The sequence below is a fragment of the Malaya genurostris genome, chromosome 3 (assembly GCF_030247185.1).
Source record: "Malaya genurostris strain Urasoe2022 chromosome 3, Malgen_1.1, whole genome shotgun sequence".
Lineage (NCBI taxonomy): Eukaryota > Metazoa > Arthropoda > Insecta > Diptera > Culicidae > Malaya > Malaya genurostris.
This window is the reverse complement of record NC_080572.1, coordinates 217,531,341-217,547,526: the sequence shown is the minus strand read 5'-3', so window position 1 is coordinate 217,547,526 and position 16,186 is coordinate 217,531,341. Positions and strand designations below refer to the sequence as shown.

Sequence of the window (16,186 nt, the reverse complement as noted above, 5' to 3'; positions counted from 1 at the left end):
ACAACGAGAGATATTAACACTGATCATTTTGAATGATTCTCATGATGCGCTCAACTGCGTCAGTCCTTATTTTACTGTAAAATGCCATAGTGTAACGATTTTTTACGAAACTGGTAAGTAAATACTTCAAGTTTGAAAAAAAAATTTATTTGATGGTCTAACAAATTCACTTACCAAAATCTGTGTTCGTATTGAAACACTGCCACTTTAATTAAATTGCTTTAGCATTATTGATAATTCAAAGCATTTCTAAGTTAACGAAAACCTTAACAATGAGCTGCGTGTTCTAAAGGGTGTTTTTAAGAGCTTGCTGATAAGAAATTTAAGTAAACACTTGTCAGACTATGAAATGGCAACATTTTTTATTTGGTAAATAATTTCTTGGCATGTTACATTTAATTATGATGGCCACCACGTCTATTTTTCACAAAGGTCATTCTGGGGGTCCAATTTTCGATCACTTCTTCTAGCATTTGAGGGCTTATTCTAGCGATCACACGTTGAATATTGGTTTCTCCAAACCATCAATCGTTGCTGATTCATCCATAAACCAATTACTTCAGGTATCCCTACAAAAAATAATCCAGTGGAGTCAAATCACACGAACGCGGAGGCCAATTCACCGGTCCATTTCTCGAAATAATGTTATCGTTGAAATGTTCTTTCAATAAACCGATTGTTTCGGCCCCGGTATGGCAAGTGGCACCATCCTGTTGAAACCACGTTTCGTCCACATACATATCTTGAAGATTTGGCTAAAAAAAATTCATTGATCATGGTTCTGTATCGATTTTCATTCACGGTGACGAATTGTCCTTCCTCATTTTCAAAGAAATAAGGACCGATGATTCCACAAGCTCATACACCGCACCAAACAGTACATTTATCGGGATGCATAGGTAATTCTTGAACGACATGTGGATTTTCTTTGCTCCAAATACGGCAATTTGGTAATTACGTTCTTTATGGTGGTTTCAGACGGACAATTATGTGCACGATAAAATTCACGAAGTGCTCTATAAACAGTTTTAATTGAAGACTGCTTTTGAAAATAAATTTCCACAATTTCAAAGCGTTGTTCTGAAGTTAACCTATTCATGATGATTTACCAAACAATACTGAGTAGGAGCGTCACTTAAAACTGTCAAAACACCTTTCAGATTATAGAGTGATCCCTTTTGAAAAAACAAACCTCTTAAAAACACACGTTAAAAGCATGTCATAATTTAAAATGTTACTAAAATGGTTGTATAGTTTTCGGAATATCCTAAACCAATGAACTACCGCCTTTAATTAATCACCGAACTACCTGATAAACCCTGCTGATGAACGTTCCCATCAACGAAAATCGCCTATGGGATAAAACAATCTTTACTCGACATCAAAGATCGGATTATGTTTCCCAAGGTGGAGTACAACAGCCCGAAGATAAATAAGCAACCGACCGCAAAGCACTCGCGCTGAAGGAACATCTTAGCGCGAAATCAATAAAACTCGAAAATAAATTGCGCTATAATCTTGTTTCCCGAGTACACAAACCGTCACCACAGTTTTGACTTTAGGTCGCTCTTCGGCTGGCTGTAAAACCGCCTGGAAGTTTGTGGCAATTTGATGCCCACCTGTAATACGGCTGTTGATCTATTTTGCACTCCCCGCTTATTTTACGATGTTTTTTTTTTTGCAAAGCTCACGATGATATTGAAACATTGTAAATCTTTTCTTGGGGACGTCGAATTGCCGTAGCCATCTTTTGGTATTATGTATTTGTGCGGATTGGAAGAAGCTGGTGTGTACAAGTTTAGACAGATCAGAAATAAGAAACAGTAGGAGTAGGAGAAATTAATCCCTTTGAAAGACATGACTTTCAATTCCAATCTTTTTGTTGCTGGTTTCCAGGATAATATTCAACGATGACTGGTTATTTCACGCTGTATTGGATTGATTATGATTGTTTCAGTGCGAATGTGGATAATACTGAAAATTCGAAGTAAAAAGAATACGACAGAAGAATATTAAACATGACTTCGGCATTGGAACTTAGATTTATAACATATATAGATGTTTTCTATTAAGTCACGCTGCAGCCATTTGAGTCCGTACGCCATAGTGATTACATAATGATATTACTGGGCAGATCTAGTTAATAGAATACCATAAAAATTCAGTTCGCTTTTACCGGAAGTATTGGAGATTGCGTACGAAATATCAATATAAAAAATATTTCGTTTTTAAGAGATGGCTACATCGCTTTCTACATTAGATTCGATTCAAATAAGAAGCTTATGACTCCATAAGCTGGTAACTTCAAGCTCCGGAATTACCGGGTGATGAGTGTTTAAAGTTGGAAACCATCAATCTATTCATTATTAATTTATTTATTGTATTTGATTTCAACGAACTACTAACGTGGGATGGGGTGAAGTTCACTTGAGGGTCAGCTTGAACAATCCACCAACTTATTTCACAATCAGAGTACAAAACAAAACGGTAAAGCAAAATATCTTCGGTGGCAAAGCCAAATGCCTCAAAACTGCTTTAATTTGTAAGTCATGTTAGTTGATAGTCATAAGAAACGACTTTGGCTATACCGGTTCCCGGTTCCGGTGACTGCACAGATGAAAGTTCGCAATTTTAAAACGTCACTTGTAGCGACAATGCAAAAAAATGGTTTTGTTCAAGTATTTGAAAAAAAAAGCGCTGGTCTAACAAGCCTGATGTCGTATGTTTGAGTCCAGACTTAGAAGAATCCTTGATGTCCGTAGGATCGTAGCACGGACCATGTAATAGTCCTGTACACTCATGAGTCGACTGCGAAGTCTGTTGAAACAGAAGGTCAAGCTTCGCACCGGAATGTAGTCCCTGACTTTGATTTGCTTTGCTATTTTTTACCATTTCGCCCCACCGTACGGTAAGATGGTAACTCAAGTGCGCAGCTCTCCAAAACAACTGTATGAGCTCAAATGGAGTATTTGTGTTCAATGATGAAATTCATTACAAAAACCTATTTTAAGCAATATCGTAATATTATTATACTTTTCTCATATTGTTCATTTTTTAAACAAAAAAGCTGTTCATTGAATAGAAACAGGAAAGTTTGCTTTACTTTCTGCGACTTTTCGGGGACTTTTGAAAGAATTTAAAGAACTTTTATTTGCTTCTTAGTGTGTGGAAATCTGTTAAAAAAAGGCGGGTGGGTAATGTCAGAGACATAACTGGATGTCGTGAATACGAAAACAACCGACATGTTTCTTAACACTTCCGAATATCAATAAGTTGATCAATTGTATGAATTATGTAAGCATTCCCCTTTTTCACATTTTTCGCAAAAAAGAAGGCTTCACTTGATCTCAATTACTGTGAATTTCACACAGCGAAAAGTGCACAAATCTAACCAAACTGTTCAAGATTTGCACTAAACTGAGGATATCTACCTTCGATTTGCGAACAACAAATCCGAATAGTTTTTTTTTAATAACTATTTATTGGAATATGAGTTAAAATTATATTATTAAGATTTAAATTGGGTGTTCAGCCACAAGTGGTGACTTTTCAGCCCTATTATATATATGATTTGATTATTACCATGAGGAGATCATTTGCTTCCGCAATTCTGAGATTTTTGTGTAGAGAAAATTCTAAACCTACTTGTATTGTGTATTGGGGAAAAGGAACTTATATACTAACTTACTAACTAATACACAGAGCGAATCGATTCAATTGAAGATTGCATAGATTTTTGTCGGAATTTGCTTATAATATTATGTGACATTACATCTAATGGTTCTATATTTGTGAGTCTGTGTAACTCATTTGTACTAAACCAGGGAGGACGCTTCAAAATCATTTTCAGAATTTTATTCTGAATCCTTCGAAGCGTTTTCTTCCTGGTGGAACAACAGCTTGACCAAATTGGTACCGCATAAAGCATGGCTGGTCTGAAAATTTGTTTATAAATTAACAATTTGTTTTTTAGACAGAGCTTTGAATTTCTGTTTATAAGAGGATATAAACATTTAATATATTTATTACACTTTGCCTGGATTCCTTCAATGTGATCCTTGAAAGTGAGTTTTTGTCATACGTTAAACCTAAGTATTTAGCTTGATCAGACCATGTCAATTCCAAGCCATTCAATTTGAGAATGTGATTATTGTTTTGTTTAAGAAAAGAAGCTCTTGGCTTGTGAGGAAAGATAATTAATTGCGTTTTTGCTTTTTTTTCTTTAATTTTCCATTTTGACAGATAATCACTGAAAATATTTAAACTTCTTTGTAGGCGACTGCAGATCACTCTTAGATTTCTACCTGTGGCTAACAGACTTGTGTCGTCACAGAATAGCGATTTCTGACAACCAACGGGTAGATTTGGAAGATCAGAAGTGAAAATATTATACAAGATTGGAGCTTCGCTCGAACCCTGCGGAACACCGGCTCGTACGGGTAGCAATTCAGATTTACAATTCTGATGGCTAACCTGAAGAGTACGATCAGTTAAATAATTTTGAATCATTTTGATCAAATAAATAGGAAACTGGAAATCAGACATTTTTGCTATTAAACCTTTGTGCCAAACACTGTCGAATGCTTTTTCTATGTCTAGAAGAGCAACTCCAGTGGATAACCCAGAAGATTTATTTGCTTTTATCATGTTCGTTACTCTGACAAGTTGATGAGTAGTTGAATGTTCATGACGAAATCCAAACTGCTCTGGTAAAAAAATTGAATTCTCATTTATATGAGACATCATTCTCAACAAGACAATTTTTTCAAAAAGTTTACTGATAGAAGAAAGTAAGCTAATTGGTCAATAACTTGATATTTCTGCTGGGTTTTTATCAGGTTTGAGGATAGAAATTACTTTAGCGTTTTCCCATCTTTTTGGGAAGTAAGCTAATGAAAAACACTTGTTGAAAATTTTAACCAGGAGTCTCAAGGCAACATCTGGAAGATTTTTAATAAGGAAATTAAAGATTCCATCAATACCAGGAGCCTTCATGTTTTTAAGTTTCCTAATGATTGACTTAATTTCATCAAAATTCGTCTCAATAATGTCATCTTGTAATAACAATTGAGTTGAAATATGATCATATTTCAGTGAGACTTCATTTTCAATAGGACTCACAACGTTCAAATTAAAATTGTGGACACTCTCGAACTGCTGATCAAGTTTTCAAAGCTTTTTCGCCATTTGTAAGAAGTATTTGATTTCCTTCCTTGACAGCAGGAATTGGTTTCTGAGGTTCCTTAAGAATCTTAGAAAGTTTTCAGAAAGGTTTAGAATAAGGTTTCATTTGTTTAACTTCTTCGGCGAAATTTTCATTTTGCAAAAGTATTAATCTTTGTTTAATTTTTTTTTGTAAATCCTTAACTATGTTTTCCATTGCAGGATCACGAGAACGTAGATACTTCAACCGAATGAGCAGTTGAAGATTGTCATCGATGATAGGAGAATTTAATTTAGTTTGAGCTTTGGGAACTGAAAGATTTCTAGCTTCGATAATGTAGTGATTCAAATTATCAATTGCTGTGTCGATGTCCGCAGAATTTTCTAAAATAGTTTCATGATTCACATGATTTTCAATGTGAGATCTGTAATCCAATAAATTAGCTCTATGCTAGTTGAATATAGAACTAATTGGATTAATTATAGCCTCGTTGGAAAGTCTGAATGTTACTGCAAGATGATCTGAGTCAAAGTCAGCATGTGTAATTGGTTCACTACAAATGCGACTTTGATCCGTTAGAACCAGATCAATTGTAGACGGGTTTTTCACGGAAGAGAAACAAGTCGAATTACTGGCATGAAGAACTGTGAAGTAACCAGCTGAGAGTTGATTATGAAGTTTTACCATTACTGTTATTTTGTCTACAATTCCACTGGACATGCTTAGCATTTAAGTCCCCTATTACGAAAAATTTCGATCGATATCTTGTAAGTTTTTGCAAATCGCCTTTGAAGAAATTTAATTGTTCGCCGGTGCATTGGAATGACAAATATGCTCTAGCGATGAAATAAATTCCATGAATGGTTTCAACTTCGATTCCCAAGCTTTCAATAACTTTAGTATTGAAAGAAGGTAAAATTCGATGTTTAATTTGCCGTTGGACAAAAATGGCAACTCCACCACCCATTCCAGTAAACCTGTCAAATCGATGAACCACATAATGTGGATTACTGTTCAATTTGACATTTGGTTTAAGAAAAGTTTCTGTCATAACGGCAATATGGATTTTTTGAACTTCGAGAAAATTATAAAATTCATCTTCACTTGATTTCAAAGATCGAGCATTCCAATTTAAAATATTCAAATAATTATTTAACATCACTGTTAAATTTTAAATTCATTATAATATTATTTGCGAATTGCTATCCGATTTGGAATGCTTCAGAAAGTGATGAAGTCGAATTCATTTGGATGATCATTTGAAAAAGTTGATCTTGTAGGTAGATCATTTTATTTTCAGTTATATCGCCTAAATCGACTTCATTTAAAGAAGCGAATGGCATTGATGGAATATTTGTAGGTAGATGCCATTAGAAGAAGATGATTCGGCCGGTCTACCTTATAATGAATTGTTCTCGTTAGAAGATGAACTGCAAGGCGGTCCTGTGTTAGAATTAAGTGTTAGATTTTTACCTGTTATACTGGCATAACTGAAATTAAAAGAAGATGATGACGAGGTCGATCTACCTGTCAATAAATTGTTTTCGTTAGAAGACGAATTGGCAGGCGTACCTGTTTTTTGTTTTAAATTTGAAGAAATAAGTGCCTTAGAAGAATTAGGCGTGGCATTTGAAACGGTTTTTTGATATTCAGGTATGTTCTGTAAATTTAAGGTCGTTGATTTGACTTGTTGTCTAAGCGAACGAGCGTTTAAAAATTTTTCCCTGACAGGACATTTCAAATAATTGGATTGATGATTTCCATTGCAATTTGAACATGAACATTTATCAGTGGTTTCATTCATTGGACAAACGTCTTTCGAATGCGATTTACCACAATTCAAACACCGTATATCCATATGACAATTTTTGGTTCCATGGCCGAAGCCTTGGCAACGACGACATTGCGTTAAGTTTGCAATACGATTATGCCGTTTATAATGTTCCCAATGAATTTTAATGTGGGAAATGAAACGAACTTTTTCTAAAGTTTTCAAATTGTTTACATCACTTCGATTAAAGTGAATTCGGTAAAGTTCATGGAAAATTCCAGAGCGTGGTTCAGAAGTACCATTCGCTCTTTTTTTCATAAGTATTATTTGGGAAGGGGCAAAACCAAGCAATTCTTTTAGTTCATTTTTAATTTCATCAATACTTTGATCATTTGATAAGCCTTTCAAAACAGCCTTGAAGGGTCTGTCTGATTTTATATCATATGAATAAAATTTATGAAGTTTCTCGTACAAATATCGAATAAGACGTTCGTAATCTTCCAATCCATCAACCAAGACTCGACATTCTCCTCTTCGTCCGATTTGAAATGAGACTTTTACTTCCGGGAGAAAAGTAGAAAGCTCAGTACGGAATGCAAATCTCCGAATAGTTCCTTAGAAAACTTTTAGAGCCATTAGAACGGCTTCGTTTTTTTTTTCACCAATGCAAACGACTAGCAGCTGTGACGTAATCGCTCTTGTCGAAAGCGAAACTAGCTGTGCAGACGACACAAAACACATCTGCTCGCAGTGGCGATAGAATCCAAACTGATTCAATTTTTGTTAAGAGGTTTCTTTTTATGTGATTTCGTTTGTAGCTTTTTCACTAATGGGCGGTCCTAACGGCTATAAAAATAGCCGCATACAGAATTTTAATGTCGATTATTTCATTTCGGATTTGCATTTCATTGAAAGAAACTAGCAGGGTGCTGTGCGGGATTCATTACTGACTTTCAGAAGGACCAAATTGTGGAACTCACTACGATATTAAACACTGTTCGGAAACTTTTCCTCGAACGATTTGTTGTATAGCAGCAGATATTTTGTTCTAATCCTCAGAACGCGTTCTGATTGGCTGGTGTTGACATGGGTCAAATGAGACAGGTTTTTCAATAGTGTACTATTGAAATACTTCAATGCTTTTGATATACACGTTTAAGTTGAAAAATTTCGATTTTATTGGTAGTTAGATTATATAAATCCTTTCACAGATCACTGAGCTATGAGCTTTAAAAATACGAGAAAGGCAAACGCGCCTTATGAATTATTCTCTTTGATACTCGTTTATACCAAACATTTAAGAAAAGTTTAATTTTGAATTATTTGAGATTGTGTCACAAAACTGAAAATTTTATCATAAAATTGTGATCATATATATATATATATATATATATATATATATATATATATATATATATATATATATATATATATATATATATATATATATATATATATATATATATATATATATATATATATATATCATATTTCCGATGGCATGTAGCAAAAATTATGTTGATTCGTTAGATACAACAAGACATATTCACGATCAAAAACTTATCACTCTCTCAGAGGGTAAATTTTGAAAAGGCACCCCATAGTAAAGTAAGTAATATTCACGACAAAATTTCCTAGAAAATTGAATGCGCATTTTTTCATAAAATTGCACATATTTCCGGAACCGGAAGTCGGAAAAGGATGCAATTCAATTGCGAGCTATGGAACCATAAGACTTTTCGTTAGTATCTAAGTTTGTGAAAATCGGTTCAGCCATCTCTGAGAAAAGTGAGTGAAATTATTTGTAGCATACACACAGACATTTTGTGATCTCGACGAACTGAGTCGAGCGGTATATGACACTTGTTGTGATGTTGATTTTCATAACGATTGCATAGCCTTTCTATGTGAGAAAGGGATTTTTTTTTAAATTTCTCACACCAAAAAAAATATTGAATTTTACAGGTGACTTTATCCCTCATGCGATATAATTCATAAAGACCTAATTTGTCAAATGATGGATAATTTGATTTGTAGTGACTTAATATTAGATTAGCATGATATTACTGATTACGACTTCAACTTGCATTTTGTTAACAGATACGACTGTATGCATTTCAATGCAGATGTGTGCTTCTGTGGCTCTGTCGATCAACAGACGTACTTTGTGATTCCATCATTCTCGTTTCAAGACACGGCGGTCGCCATCGATATTCATTGTTTTATTTCAATTAATTTCATTGAATGTCCTTCCACATAAATTTGCGTGAGTTGCGACGCTACATTTATGTGCATCTAATATAATGTAAAATCACAGGGTTTTTTTTCAAAGTGAGTTTTTCTGCTTGTAGAGTATAATATTGTAATTAGTTTGCTTTACCTCAGGATTAAATGTAATACTTTCATACCCATATCGGACAAAACTGGGAAAAAACTCTTTTAATGGGTAAAAGACTTTTGTTCAAAACTGTGTTCTGTCCATATATGTCAAAATGTGGATAATTTTATATTCAGATTTCAATAAACAAAACTGGGTGAAACAGAACAGAAAGTGCTGAAAACACGGTAAAAATTGAAAAAATAATAATTTAGAATATTATAATAATATTTACAACCAGTTGGTACAATAATTTTTGTACATTTTCACATTCAATTAACAATCTGCGATTCTCGAGCGTTATAATCCTGGATGAATTGAAAGTCCGAAACCCATGTTATTAATGGAACAGCTAGCTAAGCTTCTATGCCAATATTAGGCTCCATAGTTTTCGTAGGTTTCATCCCCTTGCGGGTTAATTTCATCATTATATGAAGAAATCCTCTTTTGTAATATGGAATAATGTTCAATATTTCAAATAAGGTTTGATTCATTCTTTATTTTTATTTATATCTGCTTACCATCCGAAACTTCTTTAAAAACATGCTAATTGTGCATGAGACCTTTGACTAATACTGTTTTTAAGAAAACTTCCTGATTGAAGCAATATTGTATACAACATTTTCAATCTGGTAGAAGATCGAGTCTCTCAATGCATGAACCGCGAGAGAATTTTTCTACATTTCTTTGTTCCACTTCATACTCTGAGTATTTCACGACCCTTAAAAAATTACAATCTGATAATGATTGGTGCTGTGTGGAATTTACCAAGAGAGAATCGCAAGTTGACAATCATCGCAGAAAATAGAGTCGATGATTCGACTTGATGATTCTCATACTAGGCTGCAATATTTCAAACCCCTTGTGTGGAGCATTAACATGCATTTTCATAGACACAACTTATACAAAGGTTATATGCACAGTTAGAATAAGCGGCAATAGTAAATAAGAATAAGCGACCGTTTGTTGCTTCAGAGAGAATCCCCACAGCAGCGAGCTAACCTTTGGTTCTCAGAAAGGTCATCGAGAGAAATTCGCTCTCGCACTGGTGTCTATACTATGTTAAATGAACCATGCCGGTTTTTTGTTGCTGCGATGATATCCGTCTCTCTTTGATGGCACTGATTGAATCGTGTGAAGAGTTGCTAGAGAGCGTTATTTGATACGATAAAAGACATCCTTGGGAAAAGTACTCATTTTGTGACAACTAGAACTGATTCAAAATCTGGGTATTTTTGGTACTCATTAATGAGTAGTTTCATTTAACCGTGCGTAACGTTCTCATTTGCCGTACAGGTCTACCCGTACGAAGCCGATCCGATTCTGAGCCATGGCTGAACTGCACACGCTGCTGTGTGCATGTGCAGCTAAGCCATAACCGAAGAAGAAAAAAAGACGGAGTCGAGTCGGTTGGCCTTATGTCAAACCACTCCATAACGTTGATATTGTGTAAAAACGTCTTCATAAGAATCACATACAACCAATGTTGACGTTCCGTTCCCATTCCATGTCGATAACGGTCTCCTGACGGATTGTGTGAATCGCTTCTAAAACGCATTTTGTGAATGAATGAATGAGTAGTTATATCGCTTGATGCTGAACCCAACCCAATTTCCACAGTAACTGTTGTCAACTGATTCTTGTATTGGGTTCGCTCACACCGGAGCTGTTGAGTGTGATTCCAACATTATTCCTTGAAAATAGCTTGTTCGAAGAAACTGCCCTGGGTCTGTTCCAGGTTACTCAAGCTAAATCCACAATAGAATGTTTGAGATGTTTGAGAAAAGAATGTTTGAGATGTCGTTACTCTACTCACACTGGCCCTTATTACCGGTGTCACTACACGGTGAAAACCAATTGGAGTGACTGTTACCCTTATTATAGGTATCACTTCACGGTGGAAATCAAGTGAAGTGAATGTAGGTCCTTATTACGAAAGTCACTTCTGAGACAAAAGTAATTACTTGAATGAACTTGATATCATTATGAACATCACGCCACCAACATTTTTTTTGAAAAAAAAAATTTTCCACCACAGTGATCACTTCACTATGCGTGATACCGGTAATAGTTAAAATCAAGTGAAGTGACATGTAAGTGAAGTGAATGTGAAAGTGGAGTGAGAACGGTAATAATGCCCACTGACTCTAATTTCAGTATACCTGCTGAAAATGTCTACTTGGATGAAACCTGCAACGACGCGTAATCTGTCATTTAGTCATTGAGTATCGTCGTTCAAATCAATTGGGAAAAACTCAATCCAGCATTAAAATGTCCAACGAGGAACTGCTGATCGCACCCGAGGTTGATGAAAACCTTTCCGCGGAGGAGCGGCTCAAGGTGGATAAAACTTTGGAGAAGGAAATTACCCGGCTTCAGAGGCAATATCTCAATACATCCAATGCACCGACGGCCTCCAAGGATGTGCATATTATGCAATGCTTGGAAAAGAAATTGAAATATCTGAAGCATGAGCAGAAAGAGCTGAAAACCAATCTGAGAGTGGCGTACGGTCCCTGCCACGTGAGAAGATACGACCAACAGGTTCAGTACCTGGAATCACAGGTCCGTGTGCAGAATGACCTGGATCTGCAAATGAACGAAATTCGAACGCAAATACGACATTTGGAATCACAAATGAAACGTTTGGAAAAAGAACAAAAAGACCTGCAGAAGGTGTCCCAGTCGGACTATTTTTACCACAATCGAGTTACGAAAGCTAAACAAAAGCTCGAAACGTTAGAAAATCGAGTGTATAACAACAATAAGATTGAAGCTACTGTTGTCGCGAAGAACCGAAAATTGAAGAAAATTATCAAAGGGATGCTTGTGGCGAGAAAACTTTTCCATCAACAATGGAGGCAAATGATCGATCAGCTGGCGTACGATAAGAAGTTCTTGATCGATATGGTCGAAAGGACAATTCTGGCATTCAATCAAGGAGAGGATTTGTGCCACAAGATCGATTCACTCAAAAGTCATGCCGCAAGAGAGGAGAAAGCTCAAAGACAGGAAATGCTGGAACTGAAAAGAAAACTTCAAAACGATTCCAGAAATCACGAGTTTCTCCGAGTGAAAGGATTTCATCGGGATATGTGTGAATTGGATCCAAGGGAAGTTCGTCGAAGAAATAAGATGAAATCTGACTACAGCAGAATGCTCGAGATCTACGGGAAGATAATCGAAAGAACTCAAAGGCTCTGTGGAGCGGACAATATTGAGCAGTTGATTGAGAAATATCAAAAACAAGAAGATACATTCTTTGCTCACTTCAATTACCTCAATGAGCTAACATTCCAGTATGAGCAACTGAACAGCATTCTAACTGAGCTTAATGGAAAGCTGGATGGTTTGAAGGAACAAAAATTGCGTAAGGAAGCACAACAGGAAAAGGGCATGAGAGATCTTCACGAACAGTTGCTCAAAGAGTGTGAAAAAACACAAAAAATGGAAAAGTCACTGAAAGGGGATGAAGATCAGCTTTCAACACATTTGCAAGAGATTGATGATATCCTGGGAATTATTGGGTTCGATCGAAACGACATCATGAAACTACTGGGAGATCATAGGAAGGTTACCAAACAAAACGTGAAGCTATTTTTGGCTGCTCTCGAAGTGAGGCTGAACGACATTTTGGCACGTGTTTACACGCATCCAACAACTCGCGACGAACCAACACTGAAAAGGCCGATTGTCCGAGATCGTCAAGATATTGTTCAGGTAGAACACGTCGTAACTACACAGCAGTGCGCGGAATGTGCTGAAGGACAGGATGTCAACAAATATGACGAAGCCATAGTTCTACCCAAGGACCAAATCGATTTCAAGGAGGGGGTGAGGAGAAAGGTTGTAGCTCCGGAAATGCAATATCGACTGCACAATTTGAGTAAGTGTAAATTACCGCGGTCGAGAATTTTAGTCAACAAGAGGTATCAGTGAAAAAATTTTGGATTTTTTTGTCATGGTACAGCACAACCTTTTTTATACAATCAGCACACTGTCGTATACAAATTCAATAAAACAAAATTGTCGAAAGTTCTTCGGGATGGATTTATTTACAACACAAATTATCCCAATTTTCAATGTGGACCAATCGCTTATTATTCATGTCGTAATCGTTCACCTGGTCGTCATCATTGTCATGATTGAACTGTTTCATCCTGGGTCAACCACGAAATTCAATTAGCCGCCCGTCGGTTCAAAGGTAGTTCGGCCTCCTGTAGTTTGGAACATAACTGGTTGTATTATGTATTCTTGGTTGCTCCTGTGGTGTGCCCCGATAGATGCGGAATCTCATTCACAACCCATCCATCCATCCACCCATCCGCTTACAACGTGCAGGTAGTGGGGACACAAACGCCATTAGCATCGTAATTTGATTTAGTTTCAATTTAGCTACCCCGTCCTGTTGCTAACAGCTTACGGCAAAAAGTACCAAAAATAACTCTTTAATGAGCTTGATGAAGGATACGGTGTGACGCAAAGTTTTGTTTTTCACTTCGTTTACTGTAAGTACTCTAGTACGATGGATCGTAACAAAATGAGACCAAAAAAATTTTTTATTTAGTTTATTTTACAGGTGTATCAAGACATGTCGAATAGGACTTCAGCCAAAAATTTTGCTCAAAACTTGTACAATGAACATTATTTATAGAAAAGTGTTCGCCTGAAAAATAAACAATTTATTATACTTACTCAAGTAGTTTAACTTCATTGCTCGACATTGTGTTATAGGGTTATCAGTTCGGATGAATCCCTCGCCAGAAACAATTTTGTTTGAGGTAAAATAAAGTTTACAATTGAGGAGAGTTATTTTCGAACAAGAAAATTGTGCTGTACTTATTCAAACTTTGTTTGAAGTGTATTGGGTCTAACTATGGATTTTTTTGTTTAAATTCATCTGACAAATGAAAGTCCTAAGTGCGCAAATCTATGTGAAGATTCACCTACTAAATTGGACAGCATTTCCTCTACCATCATATGACGCACGCTGTATGCTCATGTATATTGATGAGCATACAACACTTAAAAAAACCCTGCGACCTTGCAATGCTTTATTTTATCAGCGACAACATTTCTCAACGCATTCAATCACCTTCTTTGTGGCAAGAAAAGTAAAGCGAAGCATGCACGGTTCTTCTTATCAATTAGGCTGTCTCTTCATGTGTTTTCATGTGCAGGGTAGTTTAATTGGCAAAACAATTTCCCCGTTTAGGAACTAACTACGGGTTCGAGTCCCGTATCTGAGGTAACATTCTCGCGGTTTTCATTACATAGTTGCATTTGCATGTCATTTTTCAAATCTGTTTTCCTCGTTAGATACTGATCAAATTTTAAACTAGCTCAAGACGGCTCTACGTCTTAACAAGACTAAAAACCTGTTTTAATCCACCTAGTGGTGTAATGATGCCTTTCTCATTTTCATTTTCTCCTGTATAGTACAGCAAAAATTCCCCGAAATACTACAATTTGAAAAGGTTTAGAAAATAGTTTTGAAGATTTGTGTTGCATAATACTACTACATTGATACACTAAATATGGATTTAAGTTAGTGAAAATCTATTCAATCATTTGTGAGAAAGTGAAATGAGTTACATTTTATCATATTTGATTATTATTACCGGTACTCCCGGAACCGAAAGCTGGATATCGGCATAGTGACATTCGGTTCATTCAACCATACACTAATATGACCTACACATTTTTTTACGATTCTCTATGACGATTTGAATTTTGGAAAAAATGTACCGGTAGTCGGGCTTGGATAAAATTCAGCAAATCATTTATGGGACTATCAATGGTTTATTTGATTACAGAATTTCGTGGTCTGCAAACTAGAGAAAATCACTAGCCAATATAAAGAGGTAGCTTATGAACAAAGTATTCCTAAAATTGACATTTTCATACTGAGCACCCCATCTCCGGAACAAGGGGTTTGATCCGAATGAAAATTGGAATATTCTTATGACATCTTGAAAAATTCCATCTCCGAGAAAAATGAGTGACATTATTTTCACATTTTTAATGCATTATTTTCACATTTTTGGTGCATATCACCCTGTAATTCCTGAAGCGGAAGTCGCATCAAAATGAAATTTAGGAACTTTGTATGGGACCGTGAGACTTCTCATTTGAATCTAATACCGTTTTCGTTTATTGATCAGAGCAGCCCGAAAGCTGACCCAGAGTCGCCCAAACAACGTTTGATATGTTTGTTTTAGCAACCTGAGGTCGCTCTAGATCGGACTCCAATCGCGTAGTTTCGCTCTGAAAATTTTCTCGGGTCGCACCACGCATCCAGCCGAGTTTGTTTATTTTTTCTTTTTTTCATGAGTTGTTGTTTAGGGCGCGTACCACGTGTTCGTTTTACTCGGAGTCAGAGTAGCCCGCGTCTAGGTTCAAAAACGAACGGTATAAGTTTGTGAAAATCGGTTAAGCCATCTCCCCCCGGGCCACGATTTAGAAGTCGGTTTTTGCAGTGATTGAATAACCTTTCTATATGAGAAAGGCAAAAATAACAAATCGTTAAAATGTATAGCAACACATTTATTATATGTAGCGAAAAAATCAAATAGCCTTCAATAAACCTGTCTGTATTCGTTCTTCATTTTTGTGTGAAACTTTATAGTCAGATTTAGTCCCATATGGAAAATCAATATCGCCGTTGATTATTTTGAATCAAATATAGCTTGCTATATTATAGTATACCATGAGAGCTCAAACCGGTTCCACTAGGGAAGGTTTCTTAGAGCAAGACGAACAAATCTTTTCTGCACGCGTTCAATTCGTAACTAATATAACAAATTACCGAAAGATAAACGATGCGTGGGAGTTACGCTTGGTTTTGTTCAAGTGGGCTTATTCTGTTTTTTTT

The 16,186-nt window shown here is 36.0% G+C and overlaps 2 protein-coding genes across 7 annotated transcripts in view; both read left to right on the top strand.

Moving 5' to 3' along the window:
• The window catches only part of LOC131438930 (homeobox protein 5), a 260,066-nt gene that overhangs the window by 221,022 nt on the left and 22,858 nt on the right, over positions 1-16,186 (top strand). The gene's annotated exons all lie outside the window — the stretch shown is intronic.
• LOC131438932 (uncharacterized) lies at positions 11,503-13,401 on the top strand. Its single transcript, XM_058609337.1, has one exon. It carries the CDS (start codon positions 11,584-11,586, stop codon positions 13,249-13,251), a length of 1,668 nt encoding a protein of 555 aa, XP_058465320.1. The 5' UTR covers positions 11,503-11,583; the 3' UTR covers positions 13,252-13,401.

What these genes read in the sequence shown, in the direction of transcription:
- LOC131438932 (XM_058609337.1), top strand. Translation starts at nt 11,584, where the DNA reads ATGTCCAACGAGGAACTGCTGATCGCACCCGAGGTTGATGAAAACCTT.